Below are 23,493 nucleotides of genomic sequence, written 5' to 3'. Positions count from 1 at the left end.
CCTGGAAGGAATGCCCTGCTGGGTGAAAGGACACTAGAGAGAAACTCAAAGCCATAAGAAGAAATAAAGATCTCAATAAATGTAAATGGGAAATTATAAAAGCTAGTATTATTTTAACAATTGCAACTTTTTGTTTTTTGTTTTTTTTTTTTAATATATTTTATTGGTTTTTTACAGAGAGGAAGGGAGAGGGATAGAGAGTTAGAAACATCGATGAGAGAGAAACATCGATCAGCTGCCTCTTGCACACCTCCTACTGGGGATGTGCCCGCAACCAAGGTACATGCCCTTGACCGGAATCGAACCTGGGACCTTTCAGTCCGCAGGCCGACGCTCTATCCACTGAGCCAAAACGGTCAGGGCGCAACTTTTTGTTTTCTACATGCTTTAGTAAAATTAAGTTGGCATAAATTCAAATTAAAAGTTTTATAACTTTAGGAAGTTAAATGTAATCTCCATGGTAACCACAAAGATAATAGAATATATAAAAGGAAAGTGAGAAAATAAGCATTTAATACAAAAGATCAAATAACACAGAAGACTGCAGTAATGCAGGTAATGAGGGACAATAAAGCTAGATGCCATACAGCCAAGATTTGGAAGCAGCCCAAGTGTCCAGTAAATGAGTGGATAAAAAACCGGTGGTACATGATGGAATACTACTCTGCCATAAAAAGGAAGAAAATTTTACCCTTTGCCATAGCACAGAGGGACCTGGAGAACATTGTGCTAAGTGAAATAAACCAGTCATAGAAAGGTAAATGCCATATGATTTCACTCATGTAGAATTTAATGGACCATCAAATGAGATAAGAGAGTAGGCGGGCAGCTCTGGTGGGGGAATTGAGCAGAAAGAAACTCATGGACATGGACAATAGTGTGGTGATGGGATGGGGGAGAGGGTTAAAGTGGAGGAGGGCATAGAGGGCATAAATGGTGAAGGAAAAATAGAAAGGTAAATGGCATATTGATATCAATATAGCGACATAATTAAGTTCCTACTCACCAAGGAATACAAATCTGACCAGACCTATAAACTATTAGGGAGATCACATCAGAAAAAAATTTACTATATTGCATAAAAATAACAGAAAATTCTGGTAAATTTGATTACAGTAAAATTAAGTTCCAATCTGTTCCTAGTTTGCTGGAAAAATTTAATCGTTTTTCTGCATATATAGTGTTCATACGATTTTTTTCTCCATTCTAATATTTTGGTGAATTATGCTGATTTTTAAATTTATTGGGGTAACATTGGTTAATATATAAGTTTCAAGTGTACAATTCTATATACATCATTTGTATATTGCATTGTGTGTCAAATCTTCTGTCGCCATATATTTGACCCCCTTTACCACTTTGTTACCCCCACCTCTCTTCTCCCTCTGGCAACCTCCATACTGTTGTCTGTGTCTGAGTTTTTGTTTGCTTGTCTTGTTTGTTCATTTGTTTTCAGTTTTACATCCCGTATATGAGTAAAGTCATATGGTTCTTTTTCCATCTGATTTATTTCACGTAGCGTGATATTCTCAAGATCTAAGTTGTCGCAAATAACTATTTCCTATTTTCTTATGACTGAGCAGTATTGCATTGTATATATCATGTACCACATCCTTTTTATCCATCATCTATCGAAGGACACTTTGGTTGTTGCCATGTCTTCATTCCCATGTATAATGCTTCAGATATGTCAATGCCGGATCTTTCAAACAAGTGTTGAGCAGGGAATACTTTTTTTTTTTGTAGAAAAGCAAGCAAGTATTTATTGATTTCAGAAAGGAAGAGAGGCGGGGAGAGAGAAACATCAATGATGAAAGAGAATCATTGATAGGCTGCCTCCTGCACGATCTGCCCCCTGCCAGGGATCAAGCCTGCAACCTGGGCATGTGCCCTGACTGGGAATTGAACTCACAACCTTTTGATGCATGGGACAATACCCAACCCACTGAGCCACACCAGCCAGGGCTTACTGTTCCTTTTCAAGCTTCCTGAGGTGCTTGCTAAGGTCATGAATTTTGGACCGTTCTTCTTGTCTGAAAGAATTTGCATAAAACTGAAATAATTGTGTTCTTTAACAATTTAGTAAAACTGCTTTTAAAACTATTTCAACTTTAATAGTTATGGAACTATTCATTTTCTACTTCTTGGGTAGTTACGATGTTATAGTTTTCTAGAAATTAATTTTGTATATATTTTCAAAATATTGACACAAATATGTTGCTAATATTTGTGATCTTTTATGAATCTGCAACATCTGTAATCATGTCTACCTTTATATTTTCTAATGCCTTACTCATGCTTTCTCTCCTTTATTCTTAGCCAGGCTAGAGTTTTACCTTTACAACTAGTTTTTTTCAAGTAACTGTTTCTTGGTTTTGTTGATCTCATTTTATCTTTGTTCTCTATTTCATTAATTTCTGCTTTTATTTTGCCCTTTTTAAAATTTTATTTTAGAGAAGAATGGAGGGAAGAGAGAGAAACAGCGATGGGAGAGGGAAACATTGATTGGTTGCCTCCTGACTCACCCCAACTAGGGATCGAACCTGCCACCATTTTGGTGTACGGGTTTACACTCCAACCAACTGAGGCACACCAGCCAGGCCTTCATTTTCCTTTTTTTAATATTGATATTTTACAGAGAGGAAGGGAGAGGGATAGAGAGTTAGAAACATCGATGAGAGAGAAACATTGACCAGCTGCCTCCTGCACACCTACTGGGGATATGCCTGCAACCAAGGTACATGCCCTTGACCGGAATCGAACCTGGGACCTCTCAGTCCGCAGGCCAACGCTCTATTCATTGAGCCAAACCAGTCAGGGCCTTCATTTTCCTTTTTGCTTTCTTTGGTATATTGTACTTTTTTTTCTAACTACATAATATTAATACATAGCTTACTAATTTTTAGCCCTTTTTTTGTATTTAACATATAACAGTATAATTTCCTCTCTAAATACTGCTTTCATTGTATCCCACAACTTCTGATGTGAAAACAGAAATTTTCATTACTATTCAGTTCAACATTTTCCTTCTTGATTTCTTTGACCTATAAATTATCTGGGTATATGTGTGTATAGGTTTCTGTCTTTAGGGAAGTTTTGGGGTTTTGTTGTTTGTATGTTTATTTGCCTGCCTTAGGTCCACATTCAAGAGTTTGCTTTACCAGAATCTCTCTCGGGCTTCCCTGGCCACAGAAATCAATTCCTGCTTATTAAGATTCCAGCACATCAATTATTCATCCGAGCTCAGACACATTACACACTGCGAGTCATCCATGCTCCTGCCCTCTTTGTGAAGGAGGCTTTGAGTCCGGCAGCCCCACGGGGAGGGCGTGTAGGTGCACTCAGGCCTGACTCAGAAGACCAGCCCTGGACAGCTCATGGCTGAGGTTGCACTGCCGGCACAGAATCCTGTTCGAACGTCTGGTGGGCTCCATGCCGCCTCGCCATGCCCAGCCCTGAGCAGTCCTTGTGAGGTCAGGAGGAGAGGCTGGACCTTGGAAGGTTTTGTTCTTACTTTTCTTTTTAATATATTGATTTCAGAGAGGAAGGGAGAGGGAGAGAAACATCAATGATGAGAGAGAATCAATCAGCTGCCTCCTGCACGCCTCACACTGGGGATTGAGCCTGCAATCTGGGCATGTGCTCCAACCGGGAATTGAACCCTGACCTCCTGGTTCATAGGTCGAAGCTCAATCACTGAGCCACAGGGCTTGTTGTTGGTTGTTTTAAAGGAAAAATGCCCCAGGCTGCTTCTGCCATGAATTGTTCTCGGCTCTGGGCAGGGAAAGAAGTCGGTCAGAGGTCTCTATCCTGTTCCCTGGGTCACCTCCAGCCTCTAGTCTCCCCTCATGTCAGGGCCAGGGGTGTCTCTGGTTCTCAAGTGTGGGGCGGGGGAGGGGGACAGCAGGTTCTGAGGGAGGCTGGGTGGCCCGTGGGTGCTGGCAGGCAGGGGGACCCGTCCTGGGCATCTGTGGCCTGGGTTGAGGAGGGGCCTCCAGGGTGACCCCAGATCACAGGGCTGAGGGCCCCTAACCCTCCTACATGCCCCCTACTGGAGATTGAGCCCGAAACTCGGGCATGTGCCCTGATCCGGAATGGAACTGACTTCCTGGTTCATGGGTTGGCACTCAACCACTGAGCCATACCTGGCTGGACTGCATATATAGTGTTGGACACTTCTTTCTTTTTCTCCTTCTGCTTCCTTTTTTTTTTTTTTTTTTTTTGGCATGTAACAGGCACACCTTGCCTTTCTTTTCTTTTTTTTTTTTTTTTTTAATAACCTTGTCCTTGGGACTGTAAGAGCACAAGGTTCCATTCACTTTATTTATTTATTTATTTTAAACATATTTTATTGATTTTTTACAGAGAGGAAGGAGAGGAAGGAAGAGTGATAGTCAGAAACATCGATGAGAGAGAAACATCGACCAGCTGCCTCCTGCACACCTCCCACTGGGGATGTGCCCGCAACCAAGTCACATGCCCCTGACCGGAATCGAACCTGGGACCCTTCAGTCCGCAGGCTGACGCTCTATCCACTGAGCCAAACCGGTTTTGGCCACACCTTGCCTTTCAACCCCAGCTCTTTATAGTGCCACTAGAGGCCCAGTGCATGAAATGTGTGCACTGGTAGGGCCCCTAGTGGCTGCCAGCTGCTGGTGGGGGCCTCCCTCCCTCCCCTGGCATGCCCAGCCCCCTGCTCGAACTCCCAAGCAACTTCCCGGTTGAGGGGACCATTTGTATACTACGCTTTTATTATATAGGATGATGTCTTTTCACATAAGTAATGAAAAGCTCAAAGTGTTTAATTCTCAACTTTATGAAAACCAGAAGCATCGTGAATGAGGACGTGTCAGCTTAATTTCCTACCTTTTGGCATTCACTGACGCATTACTAGTATTTAATGTGTGACTCCAGTGAGAAACCATCTAGGTGGAAACCTCATTCCCTGGCACCCCTGCCCAAGGCTGACGCCGGGTATGGGTCCTGACGGTGTTTCCCAGCGGACCTAGTGGACATTGCTGTCATCGGCGCAGAACGGAGTGCCACGCTGTGACCAAACCTGGCCTGGCTCCTGCCTAACCCTTCAGGCTCACCTCTCATCCTGCTGACACGGATGCACATGGCCATGTTTCTCACCTCTGTGCCCCTGGCCAGGCCATCCTGCTGCTGGGACTGCCCTCCCACTCCCCACCTGGCTGGCTGCTCAAGCTTTTAGACTCGGAGACCCCTCTTTCAGGGAGCGCCCCGGCCCTGGCCCTGCTGGGGTCCCCAAATCGTGTGCCAAGCCCCTTTTCAGTTGAACTGTATGACACATTTAAGTAACGAGAAGTCAGCCACTTCTGCTTGGCCCAAGAGGGAGAAAGACAGTAACATTTTATTTATTTTTTATAGGAAGAGATGGAAACTTATTGAGAAACTAGCAGACTCCCACGTGGGGAGGGGGAGAGAGTCCCCGACAGTAACATTTTAAACGGGGCTGCCCTGGGCCTGGTCAACACTAGCCAGAGAGAGGGAGATGGACGCCTCTCTCGCATCTCAGTCCTCACGTTTTTAAGTTGGGAGCATGTCCTCCCGGGAGATGAGTCTGGTGTTTAAAGACGGCTGTTTCACAGAGCAGGAAACGTCCCAGACGGTTCACATGCGGAGGACAAAAGAGAAAAAATAAAACAGGATATACCCATTACAAGGGCTTATGCATTAGGAAGTTTTAAGATACGGGTTCAAATCCCAGCTCTGCAGTCCAGCTTGGGTACTTTGGTCAAGTCACTGTTACCTGTTTAGACTTCAAATCTCAAGGTGTGCCTGCCATCTTTATAGGGTTACCCTGAGGCGTAAATGAGGTAAATGTAATGGACCCACAAGGCAGACTCTTGGGAACAGTTCATGTTGCTCCAACCCCTACGGATCCATCTCCTTCCTCGGAACCCTGCACCAATGGACTCCATCCCCCGCTGGCCAGCCTCTGGGCAGGGCCCCGGGGCACAGGCAGAGGAGAGTGCACAAGGAAGGCTGCCAGGGGAGGTAGCATTGCCAGTGTCCCTGGCTCAAGCGTCCACTGAGCGTCCCAGCTGGGACCCGGGGATGCCTCCAGCGCTCCAACAGCCACACCCTGGTGTATTAGAACCCCCGGAGGCATTTAGGAGCTGGTCCCTGCGTGTTTCTAGGGCTTTGCTCGCAGCACCTCCCCCTGCCCCCCTAACCTCCTTATAGCACCGGTATAGCACCCTTCCTTCCCAATGGCATTCAGCTGGGCCTCGGTCCACCTTCCTCCAGACAGCGAGCTCCTGCAGAGCAGGACGCGCCTGCTGCCATCCGGATGCCGAGCCCAGCCCGGCTGCTCGGAGCCAGAGGCAGGAAGGGCGACTGAGTCCTCCAATCCCGGGTCAACGTCAATGATGCAGGAGCCCGGCACCTTTCCGCCGCCCCGGCCTTCTCATCGCTGCCGGGACTCGGTTCGGCGCCGCACGGTCCGGGGCAGCTTTTCCACAGAGCAGGCCCTCGGTCAACACTGTAAATGCCAACCCAGTGATGGCACTCAGGCCGCCGCCCAGGGCCTTAGCCGGCTCTTTCGGGGGTGCCCGCGTGCTCGGGACGCTGGGAACCTGCCGCCCGCCCGGACCCGTCGGACCCGCCAGCCCTACCCGGCCTAGAGCCGCCCCCTGGGCCCGGGGCAGGTCCAAGTCTCTCCTAGCAACAGTAGCCGGCCGGCTTCCTCGGCCGCGCTGATTGGCCGGTCTCCGGGAGGCAGCGGTGTCGTCACTTCCGGCCCCCGGAGGCAGCAGAGGAAGCCGTCCGGCGGCCATCTTGGGTCTGTGAGGCTCGGAGGTGCGGGGAGCGGCGGCAGCGCCGGCGGCCAGCAGGCGGAGGCTGAGGCGGAAAGCGAGCCGGAGCGAGACGAGCAGCTGGGCGCAGGCGCCGCCTCCACGGTCCCGTCCATGGTCGGCGCCCGCAGGCCGCGGCGGCCTGTCTCGCGCTCCATCTCTTGCACATCCTCCTCCGCCTTCTCGGGGGCCGCCGGCGGTGCTGTGTGGAGGCCTGGGCACTGAATCCCGCGGAGCGACGGACGGAGGAGGCGGCGAGGGGCTCCGGGCCCACGGGGTGCCCTTAGGCGCGGGGACGCCAGCGCCCGCAGTCCGCTGCCGCCGGCCCGGCCCCGCCACCGCCGCCCGCGGGGCTCCTCGGCGCGGCCGCCGGGGCCGGGGGAACATGACCGCTGGGACCCTCCGGGGGACGGCCGGGACCCGGCCCGGGATCTAGACGGCGTGGGGGAGGGGAGCCGCCCTCCCGCGGCGCCGCTCCAGGACCGCCGGCCGCTCCAGGACGCCGTCGCCGGCCGGGGCCGTGCTGTGTCGTTTCCTCCTCGCGTTGTGCAGCACTGAAGTGAAGGAAGATGTCCACGAGGACCCCGTTGCCTACGGTGAATGAACGGGACGCTGAGAACGTAAGTAACTCGGACGCTCTCGCTGCTCCCCGGCCCGCAGCGCCCTGGAGAGAGTGGGTAGGCCGGGCCGGCGGGCGGCCCGTTTCCTGGGGAGGACCCGGGCAGGGCCGCCGTGAGCGCGCCTGTGGCTGCAGCCCTGCCCGCCCGCCGGGGTCCGGAGGCCGCAGGTCGCGCCGCGGGGGACCCGAGTGTGCGCCCCATCTCTGCCGGGTTTAGCGCCGATTTTAACCGAAGTCCTTTTAAATTGGGCAGGCAGCTCTCGAGGGGCTGTCCGCTCGTGGTGCTGATGAAAAGGAACCGATCGGGTCAAGTGGACTGTCCTTTGTGCCTCGTTCTTTCACATTGTCCGGGACTGAGGTTAGCGGGTCACTCACACGAAGTGGCCGCCGAGGGTCCGGAGCTGGGCCGAGAGAAGGTCCCCGAGAGGGCGGCGCAGGCGCGGCGGCGGGAGCGCCTCGGGAGGCAGGTGTGTAGCAAGGCTGCCGGCTCGCTGCCCGGCTTGCTTTCTTCCCGAAAAGAGGGGGGCTCGCATCCCGTGATGCTGTCAGCGGAGCCTCCGGTTTTGTTCACGACCCCTTTTGAAAAGGCCGCGAGCCGCATTGTTAGGGAATGACAACTTGTGGCAGAGTTTCCGAACTCTCCTCTTCGGGTTCAGAGCTGTCCCCGTCTAGCTGGGTGGCTTCTGTGCAGCATCGCCGCCCAAGTCACTCGGAAAGAAACTTCACCTTCACCGGCTCTCACTGTCATGTTACGAGGTAATTCCTGGCAGGAAAATGCTATCACGTAGGAAAAAGCTTTTGCTCTGCTCGTGTCCCTGATCTCAGTAACGTCCCCGGGACCCTGGGCTGGTGGGATCAGCTGCCTTCCCTGTCAGTGCCGCTGGTTTGCTGGGTCGCTGGCAGGTGACCCGCTCTGTGCACTCGAGCTTGGTCGGAAGCATCCCGCAGCAGGAAGTTAATGCGCGGTGTGTCAGGCTCTCTAACCAGGTCAGTAAGTGGTACAGTGGTACCTTCTTTACCTGGGACGGGTTAGGACAGTGGCCGGCAAACTGCGGCTCGCGAGCCACATGCGGGTCTTTGGCCCCTTGAGTGTGGCTCTTCCACAAAATACCACGGCCTGGGCGAGTCTATTTTGAAGAAGTGGCGTTAGAAGAAGTTTAAGTTTAAAAAATTTGGCTCTCAAAAGAAATGTCAATCGTTGTCCTGTTGATATTTGGCTCTGTGGACTAATGATTTGCCGACCACTGGGTTAGGAGATTCCATAAAGAGTAACACAAAGTGGTAAGACTAGGTGAGTCAGTGAGCTCGTTATCTTGTAGACCTTTTGAACCAATTTCTGACTTGATCAGCCTGTTCTTTGACTACTCTTTGTGGAACAAGCAAAAATGTGAGTTAACTTTAATTATTGACTTTCATTCAGAGAAGCAGAATATTACATTGGGTCAGAGCAAGTGCTCCGTACTTTCTAAATAAACTGAAGCCAAATACTGTCATCATCACAGACTTGTGATAATGAAGGATTGACACCCAATGAGTATTTTCCTCCTTCTCTGGTGAATTTGTTGAATTATGCTGTAATTTTTTGTGTGTCATTACAAATTGCTAACTTTATTCTTTTTTTTAAATTTATTTTTTGATTTCAGAGAGGAAGGGAGAGGGAGAGAGAGATAGAAACATCAATGATGAGAGATTCATTGATTGGCTGCCTCCTGCACACCCCCTACTGGGGATGGAGCTGGCAACTCCGGCCTGTGCCCTTGATGGGAATTGAACCTGGGACCCTTCAGTCCGCAGGCCGATGCTCTATCCACTCGTACAAACCAGCTAGGGCGCTAACTTTATTCTTTAAAACACTGTAGAGTATGAAGTGCCTTTATTCTCATGGAATGTATTTAACGTTGAATTTCTGACAGTGTTACAATCAGAGGATTGTAGCACATCATGTGTTAATTTATCATGCCCTGTTCCATTTTTAACTCGGGTATTGGCATGTTCTGGAAGTACTTGGGTGTCTTTTACAGTGCAGTGCCCTTGTGTCAGTGTTACACATCTGGCATATGCCATATTACTTACTGACCATCACTGGACTGCTGCTAAATGTTAGACTTCTTGCCACTTGAGTAATGAGGGTACAGAATGAATGGGAGCCCTCAGGTGTTGAGCAGCTCATTTGCTATAGTCAGGTTTATTGAGATAGATCATACACTCTTATGTATAATTTGAAGATTTTTTTTTATATATATATATATTTTATTATTGATATTTCACAGAGAGGAAGGGAGAGGGATAGAGAGCTAGAAACATCGATGAGAGAGAAACACTGATCAGCCGCCTCCTGCACACCTCCCACTGAGGATGTGCCCGCAACCAAGGTACATGACCCTGACCGGAATCGAACCCGGGATCTTTCAGTCCGCAGGCCGATGCTCTATCCACTGAGCCAAACCGGTTTTGGCTCTTATGTATAATTTGATGAATTTTTTTTCAATTAGCAATAATTGTGCCTCAGATAAACCTCATTGGCTACAATATTGCCACTCTGCAAAGCTAGTTTAATGAATTTTGACGAATGTATAGCCATGTAACCACTATCACAGACAAGATATAGCTTTTCCATTGCCCCAAAATGTTCCTTATGGCCCTTTACAGTCAATCCCCTCTGCCTTTCCCTAGCCCCTGGCAATCATTGATCTGTTATTTGTCCTTACAGTTGTACTTTTTCTAGAATCATATATAATAAAAGGCTAATATGCAAATCGACCAAACGACAGAACAACCAGTCCCTATGATGTGCACTGACCACCAGGGGGCAGACGCTCAATGCAGGAGCTGCCCTCTGGTGGTCAGTATGCTCCCACAGGGGGAGTGCTGTTCAGCCAGAAGCCGGGCTCATGGCTGGCCAGGGCAACAGCAGTGGCAGGAGGTAAGGAAAGGGGGGGGGGGGGGGCGGGGCGGTCCCAGACTGTGAGAGCCCAGGACTGCAAGAGAGATGTCTGACTGCCGGCCGTCAGACATCCTCCAGGGGGTCCCAGACTGTGAGAGGGCACAGGCCGGGCTGAGGCGTCCCCCGCCAGTGCACGATTCTCGTGCACCGGGCCTCTAGTGTTATATAAATGGAATCAAAGCCTATGCAGTCTTGTGTCTGGCATCTTTCACTTAGCATAATACTTTTGAGGTTGATTCATGTTTACTAGTATGTGTGTGCTAGTGGTTCATTTGGATGTACCAGTTGTTTAAAATCCTTTCACCAATTGATGGGCATTTTGGTTATTATGTCTAGAACAGCATTGTCTTTCTATTTTGTAAAAAGACTTTCCATTCTGTTTACCCTCCAAATTTTATTTAAATGTTTAAATTAAATGTACTGGGGTAACACTGGGTAATAACATATATAAATTCCAGTAATACAACTTTATAACATGACATTCGTATACTCCACTATGTGCTCACCTCCGGAAGTCAAATCTTCTTCCATTACCATGTAGTTGACCTCATTTACCCTCATTATCTACCTACCCACCTTCCCCTCTGGTAACCACCATTCTGTTGTCTGTATCTATGAGTTTGTTTTGTTTGTTCATTTGTTGCTTTTTGTTTTATATCCCACATGAGTGAAATCATATGATTTTTGTCCTTTTCCTTCTGACTTAGTTCACTTAGCATAATCCTTTTAAGATACATACATGTTGTTGCAAATTTATTTAAATTTTAAATAATTACATAACTTGAGATAAGAATGTTGCCTCTTGGTTAAGAATAATAAAAGGCAGATAATTTGTTATGAAATATTATCTTCATTCTTGTCTACTATATTTTCTTTTTCTTTTTTTAGCTTTTGTTTTTTGTTAAACCTCACCTGAGGATATTTTTCCATTGATTTTTTTTTTTTTTTTTTTAGGGAGAGTGGAAGAGAGGGAAAGACAGAGAGAAAGATCGATGTGAGAGAAACACATCGATTGGTTGCCCCCTGCACGAGCCCTGACCAGGGCCTGGGCTGGGGAGGAGCCTGCAACCAAGGTATGTCCCCTTGACCATAATCGAACCTGGGACTCTTTGGTCTGCAGGCTGACGCTCTATCCACTGAGCCAAACAGGCTCGTGCTTCATTTTTTTTTCAAATGTGAATATCCATTTCATAGCTCAAAGGACTAGTCAGACAATCTAATGTAATGAGGATGCTGAGGCTCAGATAAGTGACGGAGCTGCTTATGACCTCTGACTATTTTAGTAGCAGAACCTCTACTAAGTCCTAGTTTTCCAGCTCGGTCCCCTCTGCTTTGTTGTGTATCAGGCTATTTCTCAAAAGCTTATGTACTGACTAGAGGCCCGGTGCGTGAAAATCCTAGGCCTGGCCGGCTATCAGGGCCGATCGGGGCCTTCCTTTGCCGGCTGCCTGCTGGGGCCTTCCTTCGTTTTGCGCTGCCTCCTGGTAGTCAGCACACGTCATAGCGAGCGATCAAACTCCAGTCTCCTGGTCGAACTCCTGAGGGGACACTTTGCATATTAGCCTTTTATATATAGATAGATTATTAAACTAGGAAGATGTAGTTGTACCAATACAGAGTATAATTAAGACTTAAAAGTGTTTTGTTGCCCTGGCTGGTGTTGCTCAGTTGGTTGGGGCATTGTCGAATACATTGAAATTGTATTCTAGGTTTGATTCTAGGTCAGGTTGGGGGTTCGATCCCCCATCTGAGTTTGGGAGGCAACTGATTAATGTTTTTCTCTCCCTCTCCCTTTCTCTCTCTAAAATTAATAAAAGCATATCCTCCAGTGAGAGTGGGAAAAAAAGTTTTGTTATGGAAAATTTCAAACAAGTAAGTAGAGAAAGTTTAATAAGTATTTGTCAATGATTGTCTTCTGGGGACAGTTTGGCCCTCCAGTGGACGTTTGACAGTGTCTGGAGACACTCGTAGTTGTCACACTGCAGAGGGTTGCTAGTGACCAGGAATGCTGCTAAACATTTTACAACACACAAGATAGTACCCCTTTTCTCTAACAAAGAACTCCCTGGCCCAAAATGTCAGTAGTGCCAGGATTGAGAAACCCTGATATGTAATTAGCCCCCCATGTACTCAACAGCTCAATGGCCAGTCTTTTTTTTTTTTTAATAATATTTTTAATTGATTTCAGAGAGGGAGAGGGATAGAGAGAATTATCAATGATGAGAGAGAATCATTGGTTGGCTGCCTCCTGCACGCCCCCTACTGGGGATTGAACCTGCAACGGGGCAGGTTCCCTTGACCTGAATTGAACCTGGGACCCTTCAGTCTTCAGGCCGACGCTCTATCCACTGAGCCAAACCAGCTAAGGCATCAATGCCAGCCTTAATTTCATTTGTTCTCTCCCCAAGAAGCAAATTCAATACATTTTATCATTTCATCTCTAAAGCTTTTAGAAGAAATAAAGCTTATTTTTAAAAAGTAATCATAATCCAGTTATAATTTTTTAATATCGAATATCTAGTCAGTGTTCAAATTTCCTCATTGTCTACTTTGTAAACACTGTTCAAATTAGAATCCATATTTGGTCCATCAATTACAGTTGGCTAAGATGTGAAATAAGATGTTCTTTTAAAATTTTTGTTGATTTTTTTTTTTTTTTTTTTTTTTTTTAAGAGAAGAAGGGAAAGGTATATAGAGAAACATCATCAGGAGGCTGCCTCCTTCAGGCGCCCTACTGGGGATAGAGCCCACAACCTGGGCATGTGCCCTGACTGGGAATCAAAGCGTCATATGACCTCTTGGTTCCTGGGTTGATATTCAACCATTGAGCCACACTGGCCAGGCTGAAATAAGATGCTTTTTAACGTCAGTAAAAAGTTTGCATTTTAATTTATCTTCTACAGCTGGTTTGTATAGACCCATGGACAAACCCTGTTTGTATACTGGTAAAACTAGGAATGTATTTTTCACTTAAGTTTCAAAGTGTATGACAGTAAGCTTGGGTTATTTGCCAAAGTACCCAAGGGCTTTGCCAATTATTTAACAGCTCCCAGTTTTGTGCACCATGTACTTATTATTAATTAATACAATCATCATAATTTCTTATCTCTGTGAAATAGGTAAACTGATGGTGTTATTGTCTAGCCAGCTATTGGTTATATGAGATTACTATTAACCAGTTCAAATTTGAGTACCTACTCTGTGTGTTACACTGTGCCATAGAGGATAGACCTAGGAATCGTATTGCTCTTTTGGACTTCCAGTTCCTGTTGTTCAAAGTACCCTCAGCTAAACTCTCAGACGGGATGGGGGGCAATGGTAAGATATGTACACATATAATACCTTAATAAAAATTTGAAAAAAAAAATTAACTCTCAGACGGGAGCAAACACCAGCATCACCTGGAGGGCTTGTTAAGGTGCTGATTGCTGGACCCCCCCACCCCAGACCTTGATTCTACTTTTGGGCCCTTGAGTTTTCTTTTTCTTTTCTTTTGTTAATCCTCACCCAAGGATATTTTTCCTATTAATTTTTAGAGAGAATGGAAGGGAGGGGTAGAGGTAGAGAGAGAGAACATTGATGTGAAAGAGACATATCGATTAGGTACATACCCTTGACAGGAATCAAACCCGAGACCCTTCAGTTTGCGGGCCAACACCCTAACCACTGACCACGATCAGCTGGGCTTGAATTCTCATTTCTAACAAGTTCTACGTGAAGTAGATGCTACAGGTCCGGGAACTACACTTTAAGAATTGCTGCCTTAGTATTCAGTGAAGGCTTGCCAATTAAACATATTCTTTTAGATTATATTGTGACTATAGAAAGATTTCCATAGAGTCAATAAAATTTTCTGGTTCCATGATTTTTTTTTTCCATGATTTTTAAAAATTGGTTCTTTGTAAGAAAGTGTGGTTGTGGAGAATAAAAAGAGTTCCTCTTTGTTGGTTGCTTAGTTTACTTACTATACATCAGGCAGTAGTACTAAATACTTTATATAATATTTCATTTAAAATACCTATATTTCATTTAATCTGCTTTTTAAAAGCATATATATATATATTTATTGATTTCAGGGAGGAAGGGAGAGTGAGAGTGAGATAGAAACATCAGTGATGAGAGAGAATCATTGATCGGCTGCCTCCTACACTGACCCTACACTGGGGCTTGAGTCTGCAACCCAGCCATGTCCCCTGACCAGGAATTTGAATCTTAACCTCCTGGTTCATAGGTCTACACTCAACTGCTGAGCCATGCTAGCTGGGCTCTATTGATTTTTAGACTGAGTGGAAAGGAGGGGAAGAGATAGAGAGAAACATCGATGTGAAAGAGACACATCCATTAGTTGCTTCCCGCATGCACCCCGATCAGGGCCAGGGATTAAGCCTGCAACCAAGGTATGTGCCCTTGTCCGAAATCGAACCTGGGACCCTTCAGCCTGAGAGCCGATGCTCTATCCACTGAGCCAAACTGGCTAAGGCTGTTGATTGATTTTAGAGCGAGAGGAAGGCAGAGAAAAGGGGGAGGTGGGGAAGGAAATATCAATAGGTTGCCCCGTACTTGTCCCCAGCCAGGGATCGAATCTGCAGTCTAGGTATGTGCCCTGACCAGGAATCAGCCTGCATCCTTTTATATATATATATATGTGATTTTTTTACAGAGAGGAAGGGAGAGGGAGCGTGAGTTAGAAAAGTTGATGAGAGAGAAACATCTATCAGCTGCCTCCTGCACCCCCCCCCACTGGGGATGTGCCCCCAACCAAGGTACATGCCCTTGACCGGAATCGAACCCGGGACCCTTCAGTCCACAGGCCGACGTTCTATCCACTGAGCCTAACCGGTTAGGCCAGCCTGCAACCTTTTGGTGTATGGGACAATACTCCAGCCAAATGAGCCACCCAGCTGGGGCCAAGAATTAATATTTTTATTTGATCAAAGTGTTTGGCAAAGATCTTAATAGACTTCAAGTTGAGAGTCCGCTTCATGTCCTCTGTATGTAAATTTGGTGTAGGTGGAAATTTGTTGTGAGTAGAATATTAGCTATTTTGATTATTTATGTAGCACATGATTATATTGTAATTACTTATGAGACTTATACACAGTTTAATATAAAATAGTATCTGTTACCTTTATTTCAAAGAGAATTCTTGGTGTAGTCAAATTTATCTGGAATTTGTTCCCAAGCTGGAGTAAGGGTCAGGGAATGCAGCCTCTTCTGATGACCACTGGGAGAATTAAAACAAATTCACTTGTCTCACATCCACTTTAAACTTCCAAGTTAAACCTGAAGGAGAAAACACATCTCTTCCCTGGGAATCTCCTACTTTTAATGTTTTCTTACACAAGAATTTAAAGTATGTGCTTGGAGTTGGTCTGCAAGGGGTTTGTGCTGACCCATCTGCACCTGCCTATATAGTAAATGCGAGGTCCCTGGAAGAAGAGGGCTTTTTAGGGGGGCGTCCAACTTTTCCTTTAAGCTAGAGTTTTTTAGCCCTGCATTTTAGCCACCCGAGCTGCTCAGCCATGGTTAGTCTTATATAATCTTATGTAGACTAGATAAGGCATTATTTCTGTTGGTTATGTGGAATCTTGAAGCCTTCATAGTTGCAGCTTGAACAAAGAAGCTATTTTGTATTTCTTACTAGTAGTTAGGCATTTGCTTTGGGGTGGAAGCTAAGTGTTGTGGGGTTTGTATTACGGACATTTTACATGAAAATCTGTATTGGTAGAATTTAATATGAAATTCGAATAAGCTGAACCCAAAGGTTTTTATTCCAGAATTTTATGTAACCCTATTTTTTAATACATTATTTTTATTTATTAAAAGCTTTTTTTTTTTTTTTTTGTAATCCTCACCTGAGGATATTTTCCCACTGATTTTTTTTTTTTTTTAAGGAGAGTGGAAGAGAGAGAGGCAAAGACAGAGAGAAACATCGATGTGAGAGAAACACATCAATTGGTTGCCTCCTGCACAAGCCCTGACCTGGGCCAGGGAGGAGCCTGCAACTGAGGTACGTGCCATTGACTGGCATCGAACCCGGGACCCTTTGGTCTGCAGGCTGATGCGCTATCCACTTTGCCAAACCTGTTAGGGCTGTTTTTATTGACTTGAGAGAGAGAGGGGATACCTTTTGAGGAAGGGGAAGGATAGAGAGAGAGAAACATTGATGAGAGAAACATTGATCCTGTATGCCCTACACTGGGAATTGACCCCACAACCTGGGCATGTGTCCCCACCAGGAATCGAACCAGTGACCTTTTGGTGCATGGGTTGACACTCAACCATGCTGGGCTATAACCCTATTCTTTTTTTTTTTTTTTTTAAATATATTTTATTGATTTTTTTACAGAGAGGAAGGGAGAGAGGGATAGAGAGTTAGAAACATCGATCAGCCGCCTCCTGCACACCCCCTACTGGGGATGTGCCCGCAACCAAGGTACATGCCCTTGACCGGAATCGAACCCGGGACCCTTCAGTCCACAGGCCGACGCTCTATCCACTGAGCCAAACCAGTTAGGGCTATTTTATTGATTTTTTATAGAGAGGAAGGGAGAGAGGGATAGAGAGTTAGAAACATCGATCAGCCGCCTCCTGCACACCCCCTACTGGGGATGTGCCCGCAACCAAGGTACATGCCCTTGACCGGAATCGAACCCAGGACCCTTCAGTCCACAGGCTGACGCTCTATCCACTGAGCCAAACCGGTTTCGGCTCTAACCCTATTCTTTATGCAGTCAGTACCTTTATGATTTCATTGACTATGATTGCAGATTCTAGAATGAGAATCCTGGAGAGGAGTAGACCTAGAGCCATTTCCTAACTCAGCCTTCTGTCTTTAGACTTCGTATTTCTTCATCCAGAAGAATAATTTAATCTGGAGCAAGCAGCTTTTGTTATTGAACAGTTGACGTGTTTTGATGACTTTCTGTTCACAAGCTAACTCCACCTCTTTTCCTTGTTCTCCTTTGCTTGCCTACCCCTTTGCCTCGCCGAGGCCTGCTTGGTATGCCTGCCCATGGGCACGTGTTAGCTGTATCAGTGCAGTGGACTAAAGTTGTTTATGTCTTCTCTTAAAAGAAGGTTGTGATCTAGATGTTAAAGGTATTCGATGATAAAGAACCTTCCACATACTATGGTAATATATTCTGTTTTGTTTTTTCTTCTCATTTCTATTAACATAGGTTCTTAGCATTTATTTCTTACTTTCTGTATAGTGATTCTCCTTATTATTGCTGTGGAACAGACCACTCCAGAACTTGTAGTGTAAAACAACCACCATTTTATTATGCGCACAGATTCAGGGATGGATGGCTTATCTCTGTTCCACTATGTTTGGGACTTCAGTTTGGGGAGATCTTGAAAGGTTAGGGGGGATGTGAACACCTGGGCTGGAAGAGCCACATCCTTGACTGTTTCTTCATTCCCATATCTGGCACCTTGGAAGGTATGGTTAGAAGCTAGGCTCAGCCGGAACTCTAAGCTGGAGTGCTACCGGGGCCTCTCCAGCATGGCGGGCTCAGTGTGCTTGGACTTCTTTTGAGGAGGCTCGGTATCTCAGCAAACAAGACAGAAGCTGCCTGCCTTTTCAGAAATCACATAAAATCACTTCTGCCATTTTCTCTTGGTTAAAGCAGTCTCAAACACCCAGATTTAAGCAGAAGGGACATGGACGTTACCTCTTTTTTTATTTTTATTGATTTTATTTTTTAAATGTATTTTTATTGATTTCAGAGAGAGTAAGGGAGAGAGAGAGGGAGAGAGAGAAACATCAGTGATGAGAGAGAATCATGGATCGGCTGCCTCCTGCACACCCCCTACTAGGGATCGAGCCTGCAACCCAGGCATGTACCTGACGGAAGCAAACCATGACCTCCTGGTTCATAGGTCACGGCTCAACCAGTGAGCGACACCAGCCGGGCACCTTAGGATTTTTTGAATGGTAAGTGAGCATTGGCTTCAACTTAAAGGCACAAGTGCATGAGCCCCTAGCAAGAGTCATGTCCTTTGAAGCTTTGAAGCCAAGCATTGAATTCTCTCTGGCTATGAAAGTCCTAGCTGGCATCTTCATCCAATAAAAGGCAGTTTTGTCTACATTGAAAATCTGTTTAGAGTAGCCACCTTTATTGATTATTTTAACTAGCTGTTCTGGATAACTTGCTGCAGTCTCTACATCACCACTTGCTGCTTTACCTTGCACTTTTATGTTATGAAAGTGGCTTCTTAAACCTCACGAACCAACCTCTGCCAGCTTCACATTTTTCTTCTGCAGCCTCCTCACTTGTCTCCGCCTTCATAGAGTTGAAGAGAATTCGAGCCTTGCTCTGGATGAGGCTTTGGTTTAAAGGAATGTTGTGACTGGTTTGATCTCATATCCATGCCACTAAAACTTTCTCCGTATCAGCAAAAAGGCTGTTTTGCTTATGATTCGTATGTTCACTGGAGGAGGAGTAGGGTTACTTGAACACAAGTATTGTGATAATGCAATAGTTGATCTGATAATTGGGACACCTCTACTAACTAATGGGGCCAGTTGCATATACTAGTATAGATGTGGAGACCCTGGGTAAAGGGATGATTCACATCCCAGGCACAGCAGAGCGGATGGTGTAAGATTTCATCACACTACTCAGAATGCTGCACAATTTGAAACTATGGGATGTTTATTTTTTGGAATTTTTAAATTTACTGTGGACCCTGGGTAACTGAAACTGTGGAAAGTGAAACTGGATAAGGGGGACTGCTGCTTTGAATGGTTACTTTTAATTAAATGTCGTCACTGGTGGGGTAGAGAATGTCACAGGTTGATCTTGTACCTTGCCAAACTCCCATGAGTTTCAAAGGTGTTTTTCATTCTGTTGGTTTGTAGGTAGATATATCATGTACAAATCCTGATGTTTTTATCTCTCTTCTTTGATCTTACATCTTAAAACTTTTTCTTTCCTTACAGTGGTGACCATGACCTCCAGTATTATGTTAAGCAGCTTTTTTTAATTTTTTTAAAGCACCTTTGTCTTATTTCTGATCTTAAATGATTCTAAAGTTTCTCCATTTAGTGTAATATTTACTGAAGGTTTTTGGTCTCTGATTTTTATCAAATTAAGGAAGTTCTGTTCTAAGTTCCTATTTTGCTAAGAGTTTTTTAAATCACACGTTATTGAATCTTACTATATATTTTCTGCAGTAAATGAAATAATTGCCTAGCTGCTTTCAAAAGTGAAAACCAATTTATGAATATCTCTGAGTTACAACATACTTGGGGAACAGGCCTTTATTGTCACAATTTGGCTTTGTAGATTTTTTTAACACATTGAAAAACCTGCCCATACGTTACCGAGGTGGCTTGTTATTTTAAGGATTAGAAAGGATGTATGCATGTCTTGTGTATAGAAGGGACCAAGCTCTGTTGAGGCATAATTGAAACATAGTGTAAAGTTGTAAACCCTATTTTATGTTTTAAAAATCTTTATTGTTGCCCTAGCCAGGTTTGGCTCAGTGGATAGAGTGTCAGCCTGCGGACTGAAGGGTCTTCGGTTCGATTCCGGTCAAGGGCACATGCTGGGATTGCGGGCTCAGTCCCCAGTGGGGGTGTGCAGGAGGCAGCCAATCAATGATTCTCACCATTGATGTTTCTATCTCTCTCTCTCTCTCCCTTCCTCTCTGAAATCAATTTAAAAAATTTTTAAAAGTCTTTGTTGTTGAAAGTACTACATATGTCCCCACTTCCCCCCCATTGACTCCTTCTATCCTCCTGCCCCCACAACTCCCCACTCCCCGGCCCTCTCCCACGCCTGCACCACACTATTGTTTGTGTCCATAGGTTATGCATATATGCATACAAGTTCTTTGGTTAATTTTTTCCCACCCATTGTTGTAAACTTTAAACTTGATTTCTTAAGTAATCTTACATTTCAACTTGGGTACTTTACCAAGATATAAGGGCAAACTTGAAGCCATATTTATTGTTAGTGTTGTATATGTCTAAGGTATATATTCTCATTTGTGCCTTGTGGTTATGATGATTTATATTCTATGGCTGTATATATGGACAAATTTTATAAATATATATATTTATTGGTTTCAGAGAGGAAGGGAGAGGGAGAGAGGGATAGAAACATCAGTGATGAGAGAGAATCATTGATCAGCTGCCTCCTGCACACCACCTACTGGGGATGGAACCCACAACCCCGGCATGTGCCCTGGTCCCTTCATTCCGCAGGCCGATGCTCTTATACACTGAGCCAAAACAGCTAGGATTGGACAAACTTTAAATGAACTAATGCATCCTATATAATAAAAGGCTAATATGCAAATTGACCAAATGGTGGAATGACTGGTTGCTATGACACGCACTGACCACCAGGGGGCAGACGCTCAGTGCAGGAGCTGCCCCCTGGTGGTCATTGTGCTCCCACAGGGGAAGCACAGCTCAGCCAGAAGCCCTGAGCCAGGCTCATGGCTGGCAAGCGCAGTGGTGGTGGCGGGAGCCTCTCCCACTTCCACGGCAGTGCTAAGGATGTCCGACTGCTGGCTTAGGCCTGCTCCCCCGCCATCAGTCGGACATTCCTCGAGGGCTCCGGGACCGTGAGAGGGCGCAGGCCAGGCTGAGGGGATACCCCCCCCCCCCGAGTGCATGAATTTCACACACCAGGCCTCTAGTATAACATAAAATGAGTGCATTTCCCATTTTTTTTTAAATATATTTCTTTATTGATTTCAGAGAGGAAGGGAGAGGGAGAGAGAGATAGAAACATCAGTGATGAGAGAGAATCATTGATTGAGCCCGCAACCCAGGCGTGTGCCCTTGGCTGGAATCGAACCTGGGACCCTTCAGTCCGCAGGCTGACGCTCGATCCACTGAGCCAAGCCGGCCAGGGCCCCATTCATTTTTTTACTGCTTCTTAACGTTTGTATTTATATGAACCTGGATCCTGTAAGTAGTGCTTTGGCTGAAAGTAGCAAAACCTAACCAAAGAGGGGTTTGTTTTTCTCACAAAAGAAATTTAGGCAGCTTCTAATCTTTGGTTCAGGAGTTCAATAACATTGGATCTGGTGGTTTTAGAAAAGATTTTTGTCTTTTCTTTCCCAGAACCTCTCACTATTGAGAACTGGCCAGAACTAAGCCATATGCTACTACCTCTAGCTGCAGGGAAGTTTGGGAAAACAAGTATTTAGCTGGCCATGTTGCCTCCCCAAATACACCCAGCTTCTCTTAGAAAGGAAGAAGGAAGGAATGGATATTGAGTAGGTAGCTACAGTGTTTGCTTTATTTCCTAATAATGGCAACTTAAAAGTTTTGCATTAAAGAGAAGTTTTAGTTTGAAATGAATACTTTACAAATTTGTTAATCCTGTCTTTGGCTTGATTCTACATTTTAGTAGCAGGGTACATATTCTAGTTTTCTTGGTAGATGAAATGGTTATCGGCTCCATTCCATGGGAGGGAGAAGGATCAGGACTCCTTTACCTTTAAGAATTAAATTCAACGGCTCAGTACCTGTTACGTGATTGGTGCTGCCACAAAACCGTTATAAAACGACTACCGAAGAATTATGTCACATTTTTGTGTCCTTGGGTTGATTATTGGCTCCTTAGGGAGAGAAAAAAATTCATGTATGAAATAATTGACTAATGGTACAAAAATTCAAAATTATTTGTTAAACTGTTTAGTGGCATATTTTAGTTGTTGCTTTAATCTTTTCTTTGATCAACAAGACCTCATTTATAAATAGGCTATTTTCCCTACATTTCTAATTTGGAAATTAGAATCCTTTTTGTTACAGGAACATTGTTGCAAATTGCTTAGATTTTTAACTAGTTTATAAACTTTTGTTTTACCTAAGACATATGTATAATAAAAACATAGACATGTGGCCCTAGCTGGTTTGGCTTAGTGGATAGAGCGTTGGCCTGCAGAATGAAGGGTCCTAGGTTTGATTCTGGTCAAGGACACATGCCTGGATTGCAGGCTCTATCCCCAGTAGGGCGTGCAGGAGACAGCCAATCAATGATTCTCTCTCATTGATGTTTCTATCTCTTTCTCTCCTTTCCTCTCTGAAATCAATAAAAATATTAAAAAACCCACCATAGACATGTGGGCAAATTACTTCAAAGTGGTATATGCATTAGGATTAAAATTAAAGTAGTAATGTTTGGTTTCTTCAGCTAGAGGCATTTACAACTTGGTAGGTAACTGTGTGTTCCCATATTCTTATCTGTTTTGTGTATATTGTATTGTAGCACACGTCACATGGAGATGGTCGGCAAGAAGTGACCTCCCGCACCGGGCGCTCTGGAGCTCGGTGTAGAAACTCTATAGCTTCCTGTGCAGACGAACAGCCTCACATCGGAAACTACAGACTGTTGAAAACAATCGGCAAAGGGAATTTTGCAAAAGTGAAATTGGCAAGACACATCCTTACAGGCAGAGAGGTAAATGAGATTATGCTTAATTTCTGTTACACTTGCTCTGATTAATTCCACATGAGAGAAAGAGGAAGAGAGCAGATAGATTTGGGCTCCTTTCTAAGCTAATTAAACACTTTTTTTAAAGAACAAGAAACATTAATTATCTGGGAATTCTTTTGCTTTCCCATTTCTTTAGATGTAGTATATAGTATATTGATTGTTTGAATAATCTTTCGCCTTTAAAAATGGGTAGTGTTTTGTTCTTTTTTAGTAATATCTGCCACATAGTAAAAATTGTTTTAAATGTCATGTAAAGTAAACACATGATACTTGCAAATCAATAGTGCTGTTTTGTTATAAATTTATCCTCAAGAAGTTGCTTCATCTCCCCAAATACTTTACTCATAGCTTATGTTTGATGGGCTATGGTGGAGGAAGGCATGTGCTTTTCTGCCTGGTGTGATATCAGCTTTCTGCTCAACCACTTTGCATATTTATCAAAAATACTTCTATCAGAACTACTAAATTAACTCCCTCCTCACGTTCTATCCTGCCTGCCTGATCACCCCTAACCACTCTGCCTGCCTGCCTGATCACCCCTAACCCCTCTGCCTGCCTGATCACCCCTAACCATTCTGTCTGCCTGCCTGATCACCCCTAATCACTCACCTGCCTGCCTGATCACCCCTAACCACTCTGCCTGCC

The 23,493-nt window shown here is 45.1% G+C and overlaps 1 protein-coding gene across 7 annotated transcripts in view; it reads left to right on the top strand.

Annotated features, from left to right (window-relative positions):
• Positions 1 to 6,780: 6,780 nt before the first annotated feature.
• Positions 6,781 to 23,493, top strand: part of MARK3 (microtubule affinity regulating kinase 3) — a 94,089-nt gene continuing 77,376 nt past the window's right edge. For 3 of the 7 annotated variants that reach the window (XM_080645095.1, XM_080645098.1, XM_080645096.1), the window contains exons 1-2: positions 7,260 to 7,441; positions 22,621 to 22,812. In XM_080645095.1, the coding sequence (XP_080501221.1) occupies positions 7,391 to 7,441; positions 22,621 to 22,812 (243 nt within the window). In that variant the 5' untranslated portion in view covers positions 7,260 to 7,390. Of the gene's footprint in view, positions 7,442 to 22,620; positions 22,813 to 23,493 lie in introns of those variants that run through there. The other 4 variants (XM_080645099.1, XM_080645097.1, XM_080645094.1 and 1 more) reach the window with 4 other exon arrangements.

This window comes from Plecotus auritus, assembly GCF_963455305.1.
Source record: "Plecotus auritus genome assembly, chromosome: 1".
Classification (NCBI taxonomy): domain Eukaryota; kingdom Metazoa; phylum Chordata; class Mammalia; order Chiroptera; family Vespertilionidae; genus Plecotus; species Plecotus auritus.
This window is presented reverse-complemented; position numbering and strand designations above follow the sequence as displayed.